Here is a 25,516-nt window from a genome sequence, read left to right on the forward strand (position 1 = left end):
AAGCTGAGGACTGTACAAAAACAAAACAAAAAGCATACAAAGTGGCGAGGATTAGTGGGAAGCCTTTTAAAAGTGAGCAGAGGACAACTAAAAAAGCAATAAGGGGAGAGAAGAGGAATGTGAGTGTAAGCTGGCTAGGAATATAAAGAAGATAGGAAGAGGTTTTTTTTCAATATATAAAAGGTAAGAGAGAGGCAAAAATAGACCACTGGAAAATGTGGCTGGAGAAGTAATAATAACAAAGAAATGGCAGAGGAACTGAATAGTTTCTTTGCATCAATCTCCACAGTGGAAGACACCAGTGGAATGCCAGTGAAATGGAATGAAAATCACCTATTGTCACAAGTAGGATTCAAATGAAGTTACTGTGAAAAGTCCCTAGTCGCCACATTCAGGCACCTGTTCAGGGAGGCTGGTACGGGAATTGAACCGTGCTGCTGGCCTGCCTTGGTCTGCTTTCAAAGCCAGCAATTTAGCCCTGTGCTAAACCAGCCCCTATGCTCCAGGAGAACCAGGGGGCAGAGGTGAGTGCAGTGGCCATCACTAAGCAGAAGTTTCTGGGGAAACTGAAAAGTCTGAAGGTGGATAAATCACCTGGACCGGATGGGCTACACCCCAGGGTTCTAAAAGAGATAGCTGAGGAGATTGTGGGGGCATTGCTGATGATCTTTCAGGAATCACTGGAGGCAGGAAGGGTCCCAGAGGACTGGAAAGTGGCTAATGTAGCACCACTGTTTAAGAAGGGAGGGAGGCAGATGATGGGAAATTATAGGTCGGTCAGCCTGACTTGGGTCATTGGTAAGATTTTAGAGTCTGTTATTAAAGATGAGATCACAAAGCACTTGGAAGTGCATGGTAAATAGGACTGAGTCAGCCTGGCTTTGTCATGGAGGTCGTGTCTGACAAATCTGTTAGAATTCTTTGAGGAGGTAACATTGAAGTTAGTCAAAGGAGAACCAGTGGGCGTGATTTATTTTAGATTTCCAGAAGGCCTTTGACAAGGTGCCGTATGGGATGCTGTTAAATAAGTTAAGAGCCCATAGTGTTCAGGGTAAGATCCTGGCATGGATAGAGGATTGGCTGACTGGCAGAAAGCAGAGAGTGGGGATAAAGGGGTCTTTTTCAGGATGGCAGCCGGTGACTAGTGGTGTGCCTCAGGGGTCTGTGCTGGGACCACAACTTTTCACAATATACATTAATGATCTGGAAGAAGGTACTGAAGGCACTGTTGCTAAGTTTGCAGATGATACAAAGATCTGTAGAGGGACAGGTAGTATTAAGGAAGCAGGGGGCTGCAGAAGGACTTGGACAGGCTAGGAGAGTGGGCAATGAAGTGGCAGGTGGAATGCAATGTTGAAAAGTGAGGTTTATGCACTTTGGAAGGAGGAATAGAGGCATAGACTATTTTCTAAATGGGGAAATACTTAGGAAATCAGAACCACAAAGGGAGTTGGGAGTCCTTGTTCAAGATTCTCTTAAGGTTAACATGCAGGTTCAGTCGGCAGTTAAGAAGGCAAATGCAATGTTAGCATTCATGTCAAGAGGGCTAGAATACAAGACCAGGGATGTGTTTCTGAGGCGGTATAAGGCTCTGGTCAGACCCTGTTTGGAGTATTGTGAGCAGTTTTGGGCCCCGAATCTAAGGAAGGACGTGCTGGCCTTGGAAAGGGTCCAGAGGAGGTTCACAAGAATGATCCCTGGAATTAAGAACTTGTCGTATGAGGAATGGTTGAGGATTCTGGTCTGCATTCGTTGGAGTTTAGAAGGATGAGGGGGGATCTTATTGAAACTTACAGGATACTGCGAGGCCTGGATAGTGTGGACGTGGAGAGGATGTTTCCACTTGTAGGAAAAACAAGAACCAGAGGACACAATCTCAGACTAAAGGGACGATCTTTTAAAACCGAGATGAGGAATTTCTTCAGCCAGAGGGTGATGAATCTATGAAACTCTTTGCCGCAGAAGGCTGCGGAGGCCAATTTACTGAGTGTCTTTAAGACAGAGATAGATAGGTTCCTGATTAATAAGGGGATCAGGGGTTATGGGGCGAAAGCAGGAGAATGGGGATGTGAAACATATCAGCCATGATTGAATGGCGGAGGAGATTTGATGGGCCGAGTGGCCTAATTCTGTCCCTATGTCTTAAGGTCTTATGGACTTGGTTCCTGACGCATTTGATGGACCCTTTGTCTGAGGGTATGTTAGGAAAATATCTCTGTGTAAAACAGTTTGATAAGGAGAGAGACACCAGAAATGTTAATAATAATATCTATCTTCTCCGCCACTGGGAATCCGAAGAACTCCACGTAATTACAATGAGAGGACTACTGGTAGGATCACGCACATTACACTAAGTCATATTTATTTAGTTAAGTCTTAGTCAATAAGACTTTGTTCAATGAGAATGAAATAAAGGTAGACCATTGATTTATATTATGGTTCATTCAGCATTGTACTTTTGGTGTGTGGTTAGCAAGGTGAATTCTGCCCAGAATTAGATATGCATAGATTCACTGAATTTTTAAAAATTCATTCTCGGGATAGGGCCATTGCTGGCTATGCTAGCATTTATTGTCCATGGTAGTAAATAAATAGTTTTGGGGAAATTAATGGGATTGAAGGCAGACAAATCTCCAGGGCTTGATAATCTTCATCCCAGTGTACTTAAGGAAGTGGCCCTAGAAATAGTAGATCCCTTGATGGTCATTTTCCAAAATTCTTTGGACTCCGAGTGAATGTAACCCTCCTATTCAAAAAGGGAGGTAGAGAGAAACCAGGGATTTATAGACCAGTGAGCCTAACGTCGGTAGTAAGGACGTTGCTGGAGTCCATTATAAAGGATTTAACCCTGCTGGTAAAATAGCGAGTGTGCCTGGAAAAGCCTTTATGTGGACGTGCAGCAGGTGAAATGAAATCCCTGAGGTTGGATCTGTCTTTGGAACGTTCCAGTGGAAAATATGAATCATTGGGTTTTATCTCCGTCTCTAATGTGACAATTGGGGCTTTCACCGAATGGGCTAAAAAACATTTTTTAGTTACAATAATGTGAGAAGCACAATTCCTACACAAAGCATTGAGAGTTAATCAGTGGTTACACTGCTTCTCATGGTTAAATACTATAGTTGCTGCTGACTCTTGGATATTTATTCCTCTCTGTGCAGTTCCCGCCCCCACCAACCCATCAATGTTGGGTAGGATGTTCTTTCCTGATTCAGTTTAAATGGTCACTGTTAAGCCCCTTTTTCCTATTGTCCCATTGTGCCCATTGTCCATTCCAAGGGTGTGTATCCGGCCAGTTTCAGTGTCCAATCTGACAATGGGGGGGTGGGTTGGTGTGGGGTGGGCTGGTCTTGGGTGGGGTGGGGTTGGGGGCAGGGGTTGCAATGGAAAAATAAGGAGACTCTTGCCTAAGAACAAAGAATAATGCAGTTTGTGTTTAAACCCAACCGATTTTCATCCCAATCAGGTCACCGACCTGAGGTTAACTTTGGGGAGGATTTTCAGCTACTGTTAGCCGTGAGCGTAAATCGCGTCTGGGGTCCAAAATGTTGCGAGAGAGGCTGAAAATGAGATTCTCACTGGCGAGAGCTCATGATGCGATTATCCCTGCCACTCGCCATTGATATAACACCGTTCACACCCAGGACGGTTGGGAATCTCATTTTAAATACATTTTAATCTAATTAGCAGCTTCTCCACTGTATTGTCTCCCCATATTCGGACCCTCCAGATCTGGATCTGGCAAAGGGCACCCACTGAGGGTGCACAGCTAAGTACAGTCCCTGGGGAAGAGGGGTATGCCCAGGCATCACCCTGGCACCTGGGGGCAATGCCAGGGGGCAATGACAAGGGAAGTGTTGGGGAGGTCCATGGAGGGGTATTCCCTGTGTCCTTGGGGGTGGGGTAAGGTTCCCTTGTGTGTGGGGGGGGGGGGGGGGTTGTTTGGTTACATCGGGACGCCCTCCAATCTCTGGAAGCCCAACATTGTCGGTGATGAGGGCTCTGAAAAATCCCGCCTACCAATGGGATGAAATGTGTTACGGGCCAGGGTTTAGAGAATCCCAAAATGCATCATGGAGTTCATCTGACCCACAACTTTTAATAAATTGTGGTATGGGGAGCACTTGGCTCACTCTACAGGTATGGTGCAACAGACATGGACCTGTGGCTTTTAAAACAAAACAATGTTTATTCTATGAACTCGAGTTAACCTTTTTAAAACAAACTTAGCATCGAATATCTTAGCAATGAATATCTTAGCAACCAGTAAATCAAATACACCCCCAAAGAATACAACACTAAATAACCTGCATGCTGTCCTTTTAACATCCAAAAGATTTAACAAACCTTCAAACAGGAGCACATTAGATTTATATTCAATACTGAGACCTTTTTACAATTCTGAGTTCACCAAATGATCTATAGATAGTCTTTTGATGGCAGAGATCAACAGCAGTGAGCTCACCTTTAACTTCATATTCAGCTCACTGAAAAACACAGACACACCCAAGCTCTTTCTCAAACTGAAACTAAAAAAGCAGAAGTAGAGCTCAGCTCCACCCACACTCTGACATAATTCCAATAACATGAGCAGCTCAATTTCTTAAAGGTACATTTCTTAAACACCCATTTCTTAAAGGGTACTCTCATGTGACACCTCCCCCCAAGAAAAAAAAATAAACCATCAAATTCAAGAGGGTTTCATGTTTCACCTTTGCACTATCCTTTCAGAAATGCACACAGTAAATATACTTTTTGTTTCAAAAGAACAACACACGCAAATAGGGATAATAATATAGTTCTTTTTTTTTGTTCTTCTTTCTCCAACTGAAATTTGTCTCGATTGACAGTCTCTTTGAACAAGGAGGTCTCTGCACGATCTGACAATTGCTCTACACTTCGGCATTTATCTTTAAAGTCAGATAATTTAGTTCAATCTGATCACAGAGTTCCTTGTAATTCTCCAACACATGCACATTGGTTATCACAGCTTTCAGGCAGTCAAATGCCTGTCGAAAGTCCGCCGTCCATTGAAATTTTCAACGTTTCTTAAGCAAGTCCATCAGTGGAGCAATCATGCTACAAAACGTTTGCACAAATGTTCGATCAAATCCACTCATACCAAGAAATCCCATTATTTCCCTTCGTCTTGAAGGTGTCGAAAACTCCTCAAGGAAAATGACTTGGGCTTCTCCAAATTTACTTTTGGCTAGGTTTATCACCAAACCTGCATCCTGAAGTCGTTCAAATAACTCCATCAGATGTTTTAAATGTTCTGTCCATGTCTGGCTGAAAATTATCAGATCGTCGATGTATACCGCACAATTGGGTAATCCTGAAACGACTTTGTTAGTTAACCGTTGAAATGTGGCTGGGGCGTTTTTCATGTCAAATGGCATAACTTTGAATTTTTATATACATCTGGAGTCACAAAAGCTGAGATCTCCTTTGCCTTTTCGGATAAAGGTACCTGCCAGTAACCTTTAAGTAAATCCAATTTGGAAATAAAAACTGATTGTCCCACTTTCTCAATGCAATCCTCCAAACGTGGGATAGGATAAGAGTCCATTCTTGTAACTGCATTAACCTTTCTATAATCCACACACAACCGTTGGGTACTGTCTGGTTTTGGTACCATCACTATGGGTGAGCTTCGTTGGCTGCAACCCACTTCAATCATGCCAGTTTTAAGCATACTCTCAATCTCTTTGTTAAGCTGTGCCAATTTTAAAGAGTTAAGTCCATATGGATGTTGTTTGATTGGAACAGCATTTCCCATATCGACATCATGTTTAGCCATTTTAGTACTTCCCAATTTATCTCCACAAACTTGCCCATGTGATATCAATAACTCTTTCAGGTCAGTTCGTTTTCCCTCTGGAAGGTAACTCAACAATTTATCCCAATTTTTAAGAACATCCTCATTTTCCAATTTAATTTAAGGTATGTCAAATTCACAGTCATCTGGATTTGGTTTGTCACTTTGAGTTAGAATCATTAAAACCTCCTCCTTTTTCTCTCCTTCCCTTTCAAAGTACCTTTTAAGAATATTCACATGACTCACTCGGTGAGTCTTCCTTCAATCTGGTGTTTTTACCACATAATTCACCTCACTTAATTTCTTTTCAATCTGATAAGGTCCACAAAACCTAGCTTTTAAAGGTTCACCTACCACTGGTTACAATACTAAAACTTTATCTCCACAGGCAAAACTACGAAATTTTGGATTTCTTGTCCACGACCCGTTTAATCACATTTTGTGCAACTTTCAAATGTTGTCGAGCCAATTCACCTGCTCTATTTAATCGTTCCCTAAAATTTGACACGTAATCCAATAATGTAATTTCCGATTTCTCACCGACCAATTTTTCCTTAATCAATTTAACTGGTCCTCTTACCTCATGACCAAAAATTAGTTCAAAAGGACTACATTTGGTTGACTTATTAGGTGCATCCCTAATTGCAAACAGTACGAATGTAATTCCTTTATCCCAATCCTCTGGATAATGGTGACAATAAGCCCTTAACATTGTCTTTAATGTCTGATGCCATCTTTCCAACGCTCCCTGCGATTCTGGATGGTAAGCAGTTGATTTAAATTGTTTTATTCCTAAGCTATCCATTACTTCTTTGAATAACTTTGAGGTAAAATTTGATCGTTGAACCGATTGTATTTCTGTGGGTCATCCATATCTTGTAAAGAATTTAAGTAACTCCTCCACAATCTTTTTAGCTGCAATATTACGTACTGGAATGGCCTCTGGAAACCACATCCTTTATAGTCAAAAGATTCCCACTTTTTGTTTTGGGAAGCGGTCCTATGCAATCAATTAGGACCCTTGTAAAAGGTTCCTCAAATGCTGGAATGGGTATTAAGGGCGTGGTTTTATCACTGCTTGAGGTTTCCCTGTCACTTGACATGTGTAACATGATTGACAAACTCTAACTACATCTTTATGTAGTCCAGGCCAATAAAAATGTTTTTGGATTTTAGCTTGAGTTTTCCTGATTCCCAAATGACTTCCCACTGGTACCTCATCAGCAACTCGCAACACCTCCTTTCTATACCCTACCGGCAATACTGCTTGATGAACTTCTGCCCACTTTTCATCTGCCTGCATATGTAAAGGTCTCCATTTGTTTAATTTGCAACTAAATTTTTGCCATTTCCAATGAGTCAGACTCTATCTCAGGCAACTTTAAATGCTTAGTCACCGCCATAATTACCTCACCTTTTCGCATTTTGTCAGGTAATGTTAATTGCAATGTTTTTGCCAAATCTAACAGTCTACTTTTAGTCTCTGTCCGTAAGGTACTGCGTGTGACCGTCTCCACCCCCAAAAACTTCTGAGCCTCTGAAAGAGCCATTGTCCACAACACACTCCCTACTTAAACTAAAATACCACACCTGATAAGCAACCACAATATGCTCACTCCTCACTGTCTTTAAGTTCACTAAGCCAATCCAATAGATAGACTTTTATCCCGGACGAGCCCCCAATTGTTATGGGCCAGGGTTCAGAGAATCCCAAAGTGTATCATCAAGTTCACCTGACCCACAACTTTTAATAGATTGTGGTATGGGGAGCACACGGCTCACTACAGGTATGGTACAGCAGACATGGACTAGTGGTTTTTAAAACAAAACAATGTTTATTCTATGAACTCAAGTTGACCTTTTTAAAACAAAGTGAATATCTTAGCAACCAGTAAATCAAATACACCCCCAAAGAATACAACACTAAATAACCTGCATGCTGTCCTTTTAACATCCAAAAGATTTAACAAACCTTCAAACAGGAGCACATTAGATTTATATTCAATACTGAGACCTTTTTACAATTCTGAGTTCACCCGAGTGATCCATAGATAGTCTTTTGATGGCAGAGATCAACAGCAGTGAGCTCACTTTTTACTTCAGATTCAGCTCACTGAAAAACACAGACACACCCAAGCTCTTTCTCAAACTGAAACTAAAAAAGCAGAAGTAGAGCTCAGCTCCACCCACACTCTGACATCACTCCAGTAACATTAGCAGCTCCATTTCTTAAAGGTACATTTCTTAAACACCCATTTCTTAAAGGGTGCTCTCACGTGACACATGGGACTGGCCAGCATTTATCTCAAACTGTTTGAAAACATAGTGGGGAACCCAGACATCCAGACGGCTAGTTAGCCACTGATCTTCCCACCTGAGATAACACTTTGAAATAAAAAGGAAAATTCTGCCTTTTCTTCCTGTCCACAAATACTCTTGACCTGCTGCGAATTTCCAACATTTTCCACTTATGTTTAATATTTTGATTGGTGCTGGAGCCACAACATATTTTTTGACTTTTCCCTTTTATCTGCTGCTGGATCTGATTTGTTGTTATAGATACAGAATTGAGGAATGTAATAAAAGTTTGACACGCGGTCTAGATCTCCTCCACTTTGGGAATAGTGATGATTCTTATTGTTGTTCCATGCCAGATTTTTCCAATTCACTCCAGTGTTAGGACAGTTTTGGAGTTCTTGCCAGGAGCTGGATTGACTTCTGAGCATTTCATCTGTAGCTAGACCTATTTTGTGTTACTAAAAATGCTTTTTTCCACTGGCTTAGCAGACTGAAATAGTGTTTGCTTTGCCGGAGGGAATTACATTTGGACAATATCATGAATGAAGCTGCACACTATCAGTTTATAATTTGCTAAACCCCATGACCTGGATTTTCAGTCTGTAAGGTCAGCACAATTGTCAGCACCCAAAGTAAATGTAAAATCTGTTCCCTCCCACAATTGGCTAAGAAATCAATTTGACATTGGCTGACCAATTAACTGCCAGGGTTAAACATTGTGTAATTATCCCCACTTCTGACCTCATGATGGAAGGAAGGTCATTGATGAAGCAGCTGAAGATGGTTGGGCCTAGGACACTATCCTGAGGAACTCCTGCAGTGATGTCCTGGGGCTGAGATGATTGACCTCCAACCATCTTCCTTTGTGGCGGGTATGACTCCAACCAGCAGAGAGTTTTCCCCCTGATTCCCATTGACTCCAGTTTAGCTAGGGTTCCTTGATGCCAAAGTTATGCCATTTAGCATGAAAAATGCCCCATCCACATTTCAGTCATTTCAGGATTACCCAATTGTGCGGTATACATTGACAATCTGGTAATTTTCAGCCAGACATGGACAGAACATTTTAAACATCTGATGGAGTTATTCGATTGACTTCAGGAGGCGGGTTTGGTGGTAAACCTAGCCAAAAGTGAGATTGGAAAAGCCCAAGTCATGTTCCTTGGCCATACAAGCGGACAGGGTTGAATGGTCACATAGGATGTGAAGACAACAGTTATTGAGGAGTTTTCAATAGCCTCAAGACAAAGGGAAATAATGTGATTTCTTGGCATGAGTGGATTTGATCGAATATTTGTGCAAAGGTTTTGTAGCGTGATTGCTCCACTGATGGACTTGCTGAAGAAACGTTGAAAATGTCAGTGGACAGCGGAGTTTCAACAGGCATTTGACTGCCTGAAAGCTGTGGTAACCAATGTTCCTGTATTGGAGAATTGCAAGGGACTCTGTGATCAGATTGAACTAAAGTATCTGACTTCAAAGAGAAATGCCGAGGCGTAGAGAAATGGACAGATCATACAGAGACCTTGTTCAAAGAGACTGTCAATTGAAAAGGATTTCAGTTGGAGGAACGAAAAAAAAATGGACTATATTATTGTACCTGTTTGCGTGTTTTGTTTTTTGAACTGTGTGCATTTCTTAAAGGATGGTGAAAATGTGAAAAATGAAACCATATTGAAGTTGATGGTTTATTGGTTTATTTGTTTTCCTGGCGGGAGGTGTCATGTGAGAGTACCTTTAGGAAATGGGAGTTTAAGAAATGTACCTTTAGGAAATGGGAGTTTATCAGTGTTGTCAGAGTGTGGGTGGAGCTGGGCTGTCTGTCAGCTTTGTACTTCCGTTTTTGAGCAGGCTGCAGGGTGTGTTTTAGTTTTGTTTTCAGTGTTGGAGCTGAAACTAGACATAGCAGGTGTACTGCAGGTGTTCTGTCTGCCATGAAAAGACTATCTCTTAATCATTTAGTGAATTCAGAATTATAAATGTTTTCAGTAGTGAATGTAAACCTGATGTGCTTCTGTTAAAAGGTGTTTCTTTTGTCTTCTGGATGTTGTTTGGGAAGTTATTAAGGATTACTTAGTGTTGTATTCTTTGGGGGTTGTATTTGAATTGATGGTTACTCAGATGTTCAGTGTATGTTTTAAAAAGGTTAACTTGAGTTCATAGAATAAACATTGTTTTGCTTTAAAAAATACTTTTCCATTTCTATTGTACCACCCCTGTAGAGTGGGCCGTGTGCTCCCCACACCACAATCTAGTAAAAGTCGTGGGTCAGGTGAACTCCATGATACACTTTTGGGGTTCTCTAACCCCGGCCCATGACACCATTTAGTGGTATCCTCCTCATTTAAGTGCGCACGGTTCAATTGTCCGTAAACTGCCATGAAATGAATCCATAGGCACCCAGCAAATGCGGTCGGATGTTCTCCCTTCTTCTGCCTGCAGTGATTTAAACCCTCGACTGGATCTCCTTTGTTATACCCGATGGCATCTAATCTGGCTGTTTTCATTTCCTGTAGGGTCCCTCCTGCTACATTTTGGGGTTCATAGATTATCATAGAATTTACAGTGCAGAAGGAGGCCACTCGGCCCATCGAGTCTGCACCGGCTCTTGGAAAGAGCACCCTACCCGAGGTCAACACCTCCACCCTATCCCCATAACCCAGTAACCCCCACCCAACACTAAGGGCAATTTTGGACACTAAGGGCAATTTATCATGGCCAATCCACCTAACCTGCACATCTTTGGACTGCGGGAGGAAACCGGAGCACCCGGAGGAAACCCACGCACACACGGGGAGGATGTGCAGACTCCGCACAGACAGTGACCCAAGCTGGGAATCGAACCTGGGACCCTGGAGCTGTGAAGCGATTGTGCTAACCACAATGCTACCGTGCTGGTTCGGGCAAAGCTGATCTTACAGACTGGCTAATGCTCATAACTATTAGCTTTACCTCCTCTCTCTCGTCTGGGCCGTACATAACTTTTTGTTGGCGCACCTCCTCAAAGAAGCTGTACGGGTCTGCGGTGGGCTGGAATGGACTAATGTTTGTGCAAACTTCTCTTAATTGGGTTATGGATAGTGGGGTGGTGTGAACAATATCAGGCTCATCCTAATCCGATGACCTGCGTTGTGTGGTAACCGGATTCATGGGGGTCAAATTGTGAGTGGGGGTGGGTGCTGCCTGTGCAGCCGGTGGTGCGGGTGCTTTTCTTTTTGGGGCGTGGAGGGCTCGATTTTGATTTCCTGTGTCCTCCACGTATCTATAGGCGCTTTTCATAGAATTTACAGAATCATAGAATTTACAGTGCAGAAGGAGGCCATTCAGTCCATCAAATCTGCACCGGCCCTTGGAAAGAGCACCCTACCCAAGCCCACACCTCCACCCTATCCCCATCACCCAGTAACCCCACCCAACACTAAGGGCAATTTTGGACACTAAGGACAATTTAGCCTGGCCAATCCACCTAACCTGCACGTCTTTGGACTGTGGGAGGAAACCGGAGTACCCGGAGGAAACCCACGCAGACACGGGGAGAACGTGCAGACTCCGCACAGACAGTGACCCAGCCGGGAATCGAACCTGGGACCCTGGAGCTGTGAAACAATTGTGCTATCCACTCTTCCTAATCAAACTCCTGCCTGAAAGTGTACCTGAAGCCTGGGGGCAGCAGGGTAGCATTGTTGGTACCACGGATGATCCCTGGAATGGCGGGTCTAACATATGAGGAACGGCTGAGGATCCTGGGATTGTATTCATTGGAGTTTAGAAGGTTAAGGGGAGATCTAATAGAAACTTACAAGATAATACATGGCTTAGAAAGGGTGGACGCAAAGAAACTGTTTCCGTTAGGCGAGGAGTCGAGGACCCGTGGGCACAGCCTTAGAATTAGAGGGGGTAAATTCAGAACAGAAATGCGGAGACATTTCTTCAGCCAGAGAGTGGTGGGCCTGTGGAATTCATTGCCGCGGAGTGCAGTGGAGGCCGGGACGCTAAATGGCTTCAAGGCAGAGATAGATAAATTCTTGATGTCGCGAGGAATTAAGGGCTACGGGGAGAATGCTGGTAGGTGGAGTTGAAATGCCCATCAGCCATGATTGAATGGCGGAGTGGACTCGATGGGCCGAATGGCCTTACTTCCACTCCTATGTCTTATGATCTTATGGTCTTATTGTAATGAATCCCACCTGGAGACAGCTATAGACAGTATTCAAAGGGCTTCAATTCGTGTCTCTCCTGATAATATTAGAACGGCAGTTTAGATAATCAATTGTGAAGGGTTTATGGAGGAGAAACAGATTACAGATGATTGGGAAGGTCCCTAAGATGTACATATGTTAATATCTAGTCACAGAGGTTGATGGGGGCAGACAAACAAACACAGAGAAGGCTTAATCAAAGGACAACAAAGGTATAATTGACCAAAGTCTTCGAGCCAAGGCAGAGCAGTGAAACCTCCATAATAGCTTTAGTGATATTCAGATATCACTGTCGATTTTCCCACAAGGAGTTGTTCCCAGTCTACTTTGGCCAGATCTTGCCTTATTTTAATAAAATCTGCCTTCCCCTCACAGCAATAACTGATTCCTTAATTAATAATGTGGCCCCCAACCTCCTCTCTCACACCCTCCCTCATTTCACCTGAAGATCCTATACCCAATAATGTTGAGTTTCCCCTCCTGCCCTTCTCTCAAGCTCTCTGATGACAACAATATCACAATTGCCTTTACTCATCAGTCTTACTTTTAATACTCCTTGCATTAAAGTAGAGGCCATCCGACCTCGCCTTATTTCCTTGGAACTCAACATGGCTGAACTCTGTTTTGGTTTCTTTATGATAGTATGCTGTGTTCCCATTGTACTAACACTCTGTGTCCCCGTCATGCCAAACTAGTTTAAACTCCTCCCAAAAGCACTAACAAACCCACCCACAAGGATGTTGCTCCTATTCTGGTTTAGGTGCAGACCGTCCCGCTTGTACAGGTCCCACCTTCCTCAGAAACAGTCCCAATGATCCAGGAATCAAAACCCCTCCCTCCTGCACCAACTCTTGAGTCACGCATTCATCTGTGCTGTTTTCTATTTCTTTGTTCGCCAGAAACGGTACTGAGAGTAATCCAGAGATTACAATTTAGAGGTCCTCCTTTTTAATCTACTGCCCAACTCCTTAAACTCTTGATGCAAGATCTCATCCTTCATTCTACCTATATCATTGGTACCAACGTGTACCACAACCTCTGACTTTTAACCTTTCCCCTTGCGGAAAGCCTGCAGCAGTTCAGTGGCATTCCTGACCCTCGCACCAGGGAGGCAACACGCTATCCTGGAGTCATGTCTGCGGCCACAACTATCAACTATCACTATCCATCGTCCTTCCCTGGGGGGGGGAGATTTGCTAGTGCTCTTCGGGAGGGTTTAAACTAATTCAGCAGGGGGATGGGAACCTAAATTGGATTGGATTGGATTGGATTGGATTTGTTTATTGTCACGTGTACCGAGGTACAGTGAAAAGTATTTTTCTGCAAGCAGCTCAACAGATCATTCAGTACATGGAAGAAAAGGGAATTAAACAAAATTCAAAAAATACAAGAAAATACATAATAGGGCAACACAAGATATACAATGTAACTACATAAGCATTGGCATCGGATGAAGCATACAGGGTGTAGTGTTAATGAGGTCAGTCCATAAGAGGGTCATTTAGGAGTCTGGTGACAGTGGGGAAGAAGCTGTTTTTGAGTCTGTTCGTGTGTGTTCTCAGACTTCTGAATCTCCTGCCCGATGGAAGAAGTTGGAAAAGTGAGTAAGCCGGGTGGGAGGGATCCTTGATTATGCTGCCTGCTTTCCCCCGGCAGCGGGAGGTGTAGATGGAATCAATGGATGGGAGGCAGGTTCGTGTGATGGACTGGGCGGTATTCACAACTCTCTGAAGTTCCTTGCGGTCCTGGGCCGAGCAGTTGCCATACCCAGGCTGTGATGCAGCCCGATAGGATGCTCTAAATAGTGCATCTGTAAAAGTTGGTAAGGGTTAATGTGGACATGCCGAATTTCCTTAGTTTCCTGAGGAAGTATAGGCGCTGTTGTGCTTTCTTGGTGATAGCATCGACGTGAGTGGACAAAGATAGATTTTTGGTGATGTGCACCCCTAGGAATTTGAAACAGGGGTGTGTACAGTACTTTGCTTCTTGAAGTCGATGACGAGCTCTTTAGTTTTGCTGGCATTGAGGGAGGGATTGTTATCGTTACACCACTCCGCTAGTTTCTTTATCTCCCTCCTGTATTCGGACTCGTCGTTATTCGAGATCCGGCCCACTATGGTCGTATCGTCAGCAAACTTGTAGATGGAGTTGGAACCAAGTTTTGCCATGCAGTCGTGTGTGAACAGGGAGTAGAGTAGGGGGCTAAGAACGCAGCCTTGCGGGGCACCGGTATGTAGTCCCAGTGTACAGGATGTTGAGAGTAGTGAGGTCAGGGATAGGGTTAAAAGTTCGAAAGAGGGCACCGGCAAGCAAGATGCTGGTTTGAAGTGTGTCTACTTCAACGCCAGGAGCATCCGGAATAAGGTGGGTGAGCTTGCAGCATGGGTTGGTACCTGGGATCTCGATGTTGTGATGATTTCGGAGACATGGGTAGAGCAGGGACAGGAATGGTTGTTGCAGGTTCCAGGATTTAGATGTTTCTGTAAGAACAGAGAAGCTGGTAAAAGAGGGGGGGGTGTGGCATTGTTAATCAAGGAAAGTATTACGGCGGCAGAAAGGGCGTTTGAGGACTCGTCTACTGAGGTAGTATGGGCCGAGGTTAGGAACAGGAGAGGAGAGGTCACCCTGTTGGGAGTTTATAGACCTCCGAATAGTTCCAGAGATGTCGAGGAAAGCATTGCAAAGATGATTCTCAACAGGAGCGAGAGTAACAGGGTAGTTGTTATGGGGGACTTTAACTTTCCAAATATTGACTGGAAATACTATAGTTCGAGTACTATAGATGGGTCAGTTTTTGTGCAGTGTGTACAGGAGGGTTTTCTGACACAGTATGTAGACAGGCCAACAAGGGGCGAGGCCACATTGGATTTGGTACTGGGTAATCAACCCAGCCAGGTGTTAGATTTAGATGTAGGTGAGCACTTTGGTGATAGTGATCACAATTCGGTTATGTTTACTTTAGCAATGGGCAGGGATAGGTATATACCGCAAGGCATGAATTATAGCTGGGGGAAAGGCAATTATGATGCTATTCGGCAAGATTAAGGATGTATAGGATGGGGAAGGAAACTCCAGGGGATGGGTACAATCAAAATGTGGAGCTTTTTCAAGGAACAGCTACTGCATGTCCTTGATGCTCCTATATCTTATGGTCTTACGGTGACCCCGGGGGATCCGTGACCCCGGGTGATCCGGAACTGGGTGACCCGGAACCGGGGACACTGTTTCAGCATGAGGAACAGTCCATTTTGGACCGAGATGAGGAAGAATTTCTTCAGTCAGAGGGTGGTGAATCTCTGGAGGCCTCTTCCTCAGAGGCTGTGGGAGCTCAGTCACGGAGGGTGTTCAAAGCTGAGATCAACAGATTTCTAGATTCCAAAGACTGTAATGGATATGGGGAAAGTGCAGGAAGGTGGCGTTGAGGTTGAAGATTAGCCATGACCTGGTTAAATGGTGAAGCAGGTTCAAGGGGCCCAATGGCCTATTCTTGCTCCATGTTCCTCTGCATTGTATCAGTAAACTCTGGTAACCAGTGCCCGATGGAGTTCAGTAGGTGATGCTGATATTCCTTCGCAATCCTCTCTTTTTTTTATCTGAATAGCACCTGGAGCACCTCCCTGTGACAGTAAATGTTGTGTATTGTTATATAACATTATTAGAGCACAATATTTACTGTTGGGAAGTCAGCAGCATTTCTTTCTCCTGAGCCGTCCTTCACAGAAAGGATATTTACAATAGAGTCCATGGCAACAGCTCGATTGTGAGGTCTTTTAACATGGGGAGGCTCTTGTGGTGCATCTAACACATGGTTCTGGCTGATGAGGAAACTCTCCTGCTCTTAATGCCTGTCATAACCGCATTGGGAGGATTGGCTTGTTGTAATCAACCTCCTCGACAATGTTGTTAAGTCCTTGCATGGGATTTGAACTCTGATCTTCTGGCTTAGAGGCAGGGACACGACCCACTGGGCAGGGACACGACCCACTGGGCAGGGGCACGACGCACTGGGCAGGGACACGACTCACTGGGCAGGGACACGACACACTGGGCAGGGGCACGACTCACTGGCAGGGACACGACTCACTGGGCAGGGACACGACCCACTGGGCAGGGGCACGACCCACTGGGCAGGGGCACGACGCACTGGGCAGGGACACGACTCACTGGGCAGGGACACGACACACTGGGCAGGGGCACGACTCACTGGGCAGGGACACGACCCACTGGGCAGGGACACGACCCACTGGGCAGGGGCACGACGCACTGGGCAGGGACACGACTCACTGGGCAGGGACACGACACACTGGGCAGGGGCACGACTCACTGGCAGGGACACGACTCACTGGCAGGGACACGACCCACTGGGCAGGGACACGACACACTGGCAGGGACACGACTCACTGGGCAGGGACACGACTCACTGGGCAGGGACACGACCCACTGGGCAGGGACACGACCCACTGGGCAGGGACACGACCCACTGGGCAGGGACACGACTCACTGGGCAGGGACACGACCCACTGGGCAGGGACACGACCCACTGGGCAGGGACACGACTCACTGGGCAGGGACACGACGCACTGGGCAGGGACACGACCCACTGGGCAGGGACACGACTCACTGGCAGGGACACGACTCACTGGGCAGGGACACGACCCACTGGGCAGGGACACGACCCACTGGGCAGGGACACGACTCACTGGGCAGGGACACGACACACTGGGCAGGGGCACGACTCACTGGCAGGGACACGACTCACTGGGCAGGGGCACGACCCACTGGGCAGGGGCACGACGCACTGGGCAGGGACACGACCCACTGGGCAGGGACACGACTCACTGGGCAGGGACACGACTCACTGGGCAGGGACACGACGCACTGGGCAGGGACACGACCCACTGGGCAGGGACACAATGCACTGGGCAGGGACACGACCCACTGGGCAGGGACACAATGCACTGGGCAGGGACACGACCCACTGGGCAGGGACACAATGCACTGGGCAGGGACACGACGCACTGGGAAGGGACACGACCCAGAGCCGGGATCGAACCTCGGACCTCGTGCCGTGAGGCAGCAGTGCTAACCACTGCGTCACTGTGCTGCCCTGTAGATTATTATTATTGGTGGGTAGCCTCACACTTCCTCATGTATTTTTATCTGATGAATTAGACATTTAAATAAGTTTATGTACAAATGTTAATGGCTAATTAATTACAAAGGGTTTTGGGACTGTTCATGACTTGAATTTGAATATTGTCTTTTTGCACTAGGCGCCATCGCTGTCCACACCTTCCCACTGCAATCTTTGAGAAGATTAATAAACCGTGCTTAATTACGGAGTACGTGGAGAAATATGCTCCGTATAATGATGTTCAGCCCAGAGACTCCTACAAACCGAGGGAGAACTATCAGCGTCACCAAGGCCAGATGCAAAGTGTGACGACATTCAGGTACTTTGTGCTGAACCCAATTCTGCTCGAATTGACAGAATAGTTTTTCAGAGTGAATGCACTAAATCCTCCCGAAGGGACTACATTAATTTGGTGATGATTGGAACGACCTGCAGATAGGTGAGATGTGAAAATAAGGGTGGCTGAACGTCTCCCAGCACCGAGAAACTGACATGGGAGAGGCCAGACAACTCGCTCTCAATCTGGCATTTCCTGACTGCAGCCCGGGGTCGCACTGTGACTCTGCAGCCCGGGGTCACACTGTGACTCTGCAGCCCGGGGTCACACTGTGACTGCAGCCCGGGGTCACACTGTGACTCTGCAGCCCGGGGTCACACTGTGACTGCAGCCCGGGGTCACACTGTGACTGCAGCCCGGGGTCACACTGTGACTCTGCAGCCCGGGGTCGCACTGTGACTCTGCAGCCCGGGGTCGCACTGTGACTCTGCAGCCCGGGGTCACACTGTGACTGCAGCCCGGGGTCGCACTGTGACTCTGCAGCCCGGGGTCGCACTGTGACTCTGCAGCCCGGGGTCGCACTGTGACTCTGCAGCCCGGGGTCGCACTGTGACTCTGCAGCCCGGGGTCACACTGTGACTGCAGCCCGGGGTCGCACTGTGTCTCTGCAGCCCGGGGTCGCACTGTGTCTCTGCAGCCCGGGGTCGCACTGTGACTCTCCAGCCCGGGGTCGCACTGTGACTCTGCAGCCCGGGGTCGCACTGTGACTCTGCAGCCCGGGGTCGCACTGTGACTCTGCAGCCCGGGGTCACACTGTGACTGCAGTCCGGGGTCACACTGTGACTCTGCAGCCCGGGGTCACACTGTGACTCTGCAGCCCGGGGTCACACTGTGACTGCAGCCCGGGGTCACACTGTGACTCTGCAGCCCGGGGTCGCACTGTGACTCTGCAGCCCGGGGTCACACTGTCACTGCAGCCCGGGGTCACACTGTGACTGCAGCCCGGGGTCGCACTGTGACTCTGCAGCCCGGGGTCACACTGTGACTCTGCAGCCCGGGGTCACACTGTGACTCTGCAGCCCGGGGTCGCACTGTGACTCTGCAGCCCGGGGTCGCACTGTGACTCTGCAGCCCGGGGTCGCACTGTGACTCTGCAGCCCGGGGTCGCACTGTGACTCTGCAGCCCGGGGTCACACTGTGACTCTGCAGCCCGGGGTCACACTGTGACTCTGCAGCCCGGGGTCACACTGTGACTGCAGCCCGGGGTCACACTGTGACTGCAGCCCGGGGTCGCACTGTGACTCTGCAGCCCGGGGTCGCACTGTGACTCTGCAGCCCGGGGTCGCACTGTGACTCTGCAGCCCGGGGTCACACTGTGACTCTGCAGACCGGGGTCACACTGTGACTCCGCAGCCCGGGGTCACACTGTGACTCTGCAGCCCGGGGTCACACTGTGACTCTGCAGCCCGGGGTCACACTGTGACTCTGCAGCCCGGGGTCGCACTGTGACTCTGCAGCCCGGGGTCACACTGTGACTCTGCAGCCCGGGGTCACACTGTGACTCTGCAGCCCGGGGTCACACTGTGACTCTGCAGCCCGGGGACACAGTGTGACTGCAGCCCGGGGTCGCACTGTGACTCTGCAGCCCGGGGTCACACTGTGACTCTGCAGCCCGGGGTCGCACTGTGACTCTGCAGCCCGGGGTCGCACTGTGACTCTGCAGCCCGGGGTCACACTGTGACTCTGCAGCCCGGGGTCACACTGTGACTGCAGCCCGGGGTCGCACTGTGACTCTGCAGCCCGGGGTCACACTGTGACTCTGCAGCCCGGGGTCGCACTGTGACTGCAGCCCGGGGTCACACTGTGACTCTGCAGCCCGGGGTCGCACTGTGACTCTGCAGCCCGGGGTCGCACTGTGACTCTGCAGCCCGGGGTCGCACTGTGACTCTGCAGCCCGGGGTCACACTGTGACTGCAGCCCGGGGTCACACTGTGACTGCAGCCCGGGGTCGCACTGTGACTCTGCAGCCCGGGGTCACACTGTGACTGCAGCCCGGGGTCGCACTGTGACTCTGCAGCCCGGGGTCACACTGTGACTGCAGCCCGGGGTCGCACTGTGACTCTGCAGCCCGGGGTCGCACTGTGACTCTGCAGCCCGGGGTCACACTGTGACTGCAGCCCGGGGTCGCACTGTGACTCTGCAGCCCGGGGTCGCACTGTGACTCTGCAGCCCGGGGTCGCACTGTGACTCTGCAGCCCGGGGTCGCACTGTGACTCTGCAGCCCGGGGTCGCACTGTGACTCTGCAGCCCGGGGTCGCACTGTGACTCTGCAGTCCGGGGTCACACTGTGACTCTGCAGCCCGGGGTCGCACTGTGACTCTGCAGCCCGGGGTCGCACTGTGACTCTGCAGCCCGGGGTCGCACTGTGACTCTGCAGCCCGGGGTCACACTGTGACTCTGCAGCCCGGGGTCGCACTGTGACTCTGCAGCCCGGGGTCACACTGTGACTGCAGCCCGGGGTCACACTGTGACTCTGCAGCCCGGGGTCACACTGCGACTGCAGCCCGGGGTCACACTGTGACTCTGCAGTCCGGGGTCACACTGTGACTCTGCAGCCCGGGGTCACACTGTGACTCTGCAGCCCGGGGTCACACTGTGACTCTGCAGCCCGGGGTCGCACTGTGACTCTGCAGACCGGGGTCGCACTGTGACTCTGCAGCCCGGGGTCACACTGTGACTCTGCAGCCCGGGGTCACACTGTGACTCTGCAGCCCGGGGTCACACTGTGACTGCAGTCCGGGGTCACACTGTGACTCTGCAGCCCGGGGTCGCACTGTGACTCTGCAGTCCGGGGTCGCACTGTGACTGCAGTCCGGGGTCACACTGTGACTCTGCAGTCCGGGGTCACGCTGTGACTCTGCAGTCCGGGGTCACACTGTGACTGCAGCCCGGGGTCACACTGTGACTCTGCAGACCGGGGTCACACTGTGACTCTGCAGCCCGGGGTCACACTGTGACTCTGCAGCCCGGGGTCACACTGTGACTCTGCAGCACGGGGTCACACTGTGACTCTGCAGCCCGGGGTCGCACTGTGACTCTGCAGCCCGGGGTCGCACTGTGACTCTGCAGCCCGGGGTCGCACTGTGACTCTGCAGCCCGGGGTCGCACTGTGACTGCAGCCCGGGGTCACACTGTGACTCTGCAGCCCGGGGTCACACTGTGACTCTGCAGCCCGGGGTCGCACTGTGACTGCAGCCCGGGGTCACACTGTGACTCTGCAGCCCGGGGTCACACTGTGACTGCAGCCCGGGGTCACACTGTGACTCTGCAGCCCGGGGTCACACTGTGACTGCAGCCCGGGGTCACACTGTGACTGCAGCCCGGGGTCACACTGTGACTGCAGTCCGGGGTCACACTGTGACTCTGCAGCCCGGGGTCGCACTGTGACTCTGCAGTCCGGGGTCACACTGTGTCTCTGCAGCCCGGGGTCACACTGTGACTCTGCAGCCCGGGGTCGCACTGTGACTCTGCAGCCCGGGGTCGCACTGTGACTCTGCAGCCCGGGGTCACACTGTGACTGCAGCCCGGGGTCACACTGTCACTGCAGCCCGGGGTCACACTGTGACTGCAGCCCGGGGTCACACTGTGACTGCAGCCCGGGGTCACACTGTGACTCTGCAGTCCGGGGTCGCACTGTGACTCTGCAGACCGGGGTCGCACTGTGACTCTGCAGCCCGGGGTCACACTGTGACTGCAGTCCGGGGTCGCACTGTGACTCTGCAGCCCGGGGTCGCACTGTGACTCTGCAGCCCGGGGTCGCACTGTGACTGCAGCCCGGGGTCACACTGTGACTCTGCAGTCCGGGGTCGCACTGTGACTCTGCAGACCGGGGTCGCACTGTGACTCTGCAGCCCGGGGTCACACTGTGACTGCAGCCCGGGGTCGCACTGTGACTCTGCAGCCCGGGGTCGCACTGTGACTGCAGCCCGGGGTCACACTGTGACTCTGCAGTCCGGGGTCGCACTGTGACTGCAGCCCGGGGTCACACTGTGACTGCAGCCCGGGGTCACACTGTGACTCTGCAGCCCGGGGTCGCACTGTGACTCTGCAGCCCGGGGTCACACTGTGACTGCAGCCCGGGGTCACACTGTGACTCTGCAGTCCGGGGTCGCACTGTGACTCTGCAGCCCGGGGTCACACTGTGACTGCAGCCCGGGGTCACACTGTGACTCTGCAGTCCGGGGTCGCACTGTGACTCTGCAGCCCGGGGTCACACTGTGACTGCAGCCCGGGGTCACACTGTGACTCTGCAGCCCGGGGTCACACTGTGACTGCAGTCCGGGGTCGCACTGTGACTCTGCAGCCCGGGGTCGCACTGTGACTCTGCAGCCCGGGGTCGCACTGTGACTGCAGCCCGGGGTCGCACTGTGACTCTGCAGCCCGGGGTCACACTGTGACTGCAGCCCGGGGTCGCACTGTGACTCTGCAGCCCGGGGTCACACTGTGACTCTGCAGCCCGGGGTCGCACTGTGACTGCAGCCCGGGGTCACACTGTGACTGCAGCCCGGGGTCACACTGTGACTCTGCAGCCCGGGGTCACACTGTGACTCTGCAGCCCGGGGTCGCACTGTGACTCTGCAGCCCGGGGTCGCACTGTGACTCTGCAGCCCTGGGTCACACTGTGACTCTGCAGCCCGGGGTCGCACTGTGACTCTGCAGTCCGGGGTCGCACTGTGACTGCAGCCCGGGGTCACACTGTGACTCTGCAGCCCGGGGTCACACTGTGACTCTGCAGACCGGGGTCACACTGTGACTCTGCAGCCCGGGGTCGCACTGTGACTCTGCAGCCCGGGGTCGCACTGTGACTCTGCAGACCGGGGTCACACTGTGACTCTGCAGCCCGGGGTCGCAATTGTGTGCCATGTCAGTTTGGAAAAGGGATATCCAATTGCATCATCAAGGTGGAGGGTGGAGGGGGTGTTGGGGGGACTTGGTGCCGGGGGGCAGGGTGTTGTGGGGGTGGGGGAAGGGGGTGCCGGGGACAGGGTGTTGGGGACAGGATGCCGGGGGGGGGGGTGTCGGGGGGACGGGATGGAGGGCGGACAGGGTGCCGGTGGCAGGGTGTCAGGGTCTGAGTGCCGGGGGACAAGATGGGGTTGGGTTGGTTAGTGGATGAAGCCTGTGGCCTTCCCCAGTGTCTGCTGCTGCCATTATCAAACTGCCTGGAAGTGGCAGCCTTGGCTGATGGCAGAGTCAAGTGACCATGGCAAGCCAGTTCGTCAGACAGTACAGTATTGCCAGAGAGGGGGTTGGTGACCATGGCAAGCCAGTTAGTCAGACAGTACAGTATTGCCAGAGAGGGGGTTGGGAATGGTGGGAGTTTGATGGGGTCAGAGTGGAACATTTGTCACGGGTGAATAGTTGGATCTTGGGGTGAATCATGTGCAAGAAGTCAGTTAATATTTTTGATTTTGTTTCCCATTTGATTCCTGTTATTTCTTGGTGAGGTGAAACCGTTTCCATGCTGTGAATTTTCACCTTTTCTGAAATCATACAGTGAACCTTTATTAGTACTTGTTAGCACAGTTTATAATCACACCAAACACTGGCTACAACAGTTTGCACAGTGTGTAATCCAATCCCATGGAGATTGGTCTCCTTGTTTGTGATGAGTCTTTGCCTGTTTTCCAGAGGGAATTATCCAGCTTTGTGCAATTACTTTATTGGCACTTAGCGAAAGCAAAACAAAATTCTGTCATTGCAACTCAAGTAATCTCTGTGCCAGAGGAAATCAGACTTTGTTTATTCTGAATCAGTCTCATATTTCTGTAATTCTTTGAGGATAATCTCTGCTTTCCACAGAGCTGATTATACACCACATGATATTCAGCCTAGGCCAGGAAAGGTTAGCGAAGAATACAGACAGCCGCCAGGAGCTATGAATCTGGATACCACTTACAAACGAGATTATAACCTGCACTCTGTCCAACCTGTGCTTCCAGCTCGACCACCTGAACAAAAAACTATCTCTGCCCCAAAGATGGAAACAATCCCGACATACAAAGGTATGACTATTTCTTAAATTATTACTTCCAGCAATTAAAAATGTAACAACAATAACTTTGTGAGACATGTCGTTATGTGAAAGGTGCTTTACAAATACAAATTTTAACATTAAGCCACAAAAAGATCTCCGGCTGGGTTCTCCGTTTCTGAGACTAAGTGTTGATGTCGGCACAGGATTTGTGGACTTCTATGACAGCAAAATAGCCGCCGAATCTGGACCTATTCTGCTACTGTGGAGGGTCTCACACCGGCATTGCGGAACACAATTGATTCCAATGAGAAACGGTGCGGGATTCGCCGGGTCCGTGATTGACACTCGGGAGGCTGACAAGCTGCAGCCGCACATACACATTACACTCCCCACACACACATTACACTCCCCACACACACTCATCCCAGCCGCACACACACATTACACTCTCCACACACACTCATCCCAGCCGCACACACACATTACACTCCCCACACACACTCATCCCAGCCGCACACACACATTACACTCCCCACACACACTCATCCCAGCCGCACACACACATTACACTCCCCACACACACTCATCCCAGCCGCACACACACATTACACTCCCCACACACATTCATCCCAGCCCCACACACACATTACACTCCCCACACACACTCATCCCAGCCTCACACACACATTACACTCCCCACACACACTCATCCCAGCCGCACACACACATTACACTCCCCACACACACTCATCCCAGCCGCACACACACATTACACTCCCCACACACACTCATCCCAGCCGCACACACACATTACACTCCCCACACACATTCATCCCAGCCCCACACACACATTACACTCCCCACACACACTCATCCCAGCCTCACACACACATTACACTCCCCACACACACTCATCCCAGCCGCACACACACATTACACTCCCCACACACACTCATCCCAGCCGCACACACACATTACACTCCCCACACACACTCATCCCAGCCGCACACACACATTACACTCCCCACACACACTCATCCCAGCCCCACACACTTTACACTCCCCACACACACTCATCCCAGCCCCACACACATTACACTCCCCACACACACTCATCCCAGCCCCACACACACATTACACTCCCCACACACACTCATCCCAGCCGCACACACACACATTACACTCCCGACAGACACTCATCCCAGCCGCACACACACATTACACTCCCCACACACACTCATCCCAGCCACACACACACATTACACTCCCCACACACACTCATCCCAGCCGCACACACACATTACACTCCCCACACACACTCATCCCAGCCCCACACACACATTACACTCCCCACACACACTCATCCCAGCCCCACACACACATTACACTCCCCACACACACTCATCCCAGCCTCACACACACATTACACTCCCCACACACACTCATCCCAGCCACACACACACATTACACTCCCCACACACACTCATCCCAGCCACACACACACATTACACTCCCCACACACACTCACCCCAGCCGCACACACACATTACACTCCCCACACACACTCACCCCAGCCGCACACACACATTACACTCCCCACACACACTCATCCCAGCCGCACACACACATTACACTCCCCACACACACCCATCCCAGCCGCACACACACACATTACACTCCCCACACACACTCATCCCAGCCACACACACACATTACACTCCCCACACACACTCACCCCAGCCGCACACACACA

General features: G+C 49.9%; 1 protein-coding gene across 1 annotated transcript in view; it reads left to right on the top strand.

Moving 5' to 3' along the window:
- LOC119970045 (stabilizer of axonemal microtubules 2-like) overlaps positions 1 to 25,516 on the top strand; it is a 67,792-nt gene that overhangs the window by 29,122 nt on the left and 13,154 nt on the right. Inside the window, exons 2-3 of the mRNA XM_038803987.1 lie at positions 17,589 to 17,768; positions 23,589 to 23,791. Of these exons, the coding sequence (XP_038659915.1) occupies positions 17,589 to 17,768; positions 23,589 to 23,791 (383 nt within the window). The remainder of the gene's footprint in view (positions 1 to 17,588; positions 17,769 to 23,588; positions 23,792 to 25,516) is intronic.

This window comes from Scyliorhinus canicula, chromosome 8, assembly GCF_902713615.1.
Source record: "Scyliorhinus canicula chromosome 8, sScyCan1.1, whole genome shotgun sequence".
Lineage (NCBI taxonomy): Eukaryota > Metazoa > Chordata > Chondrichthyes > Carcharhiniformes > Scyliorhinidae > Scyliorhinus > Scyliorhinus canicula.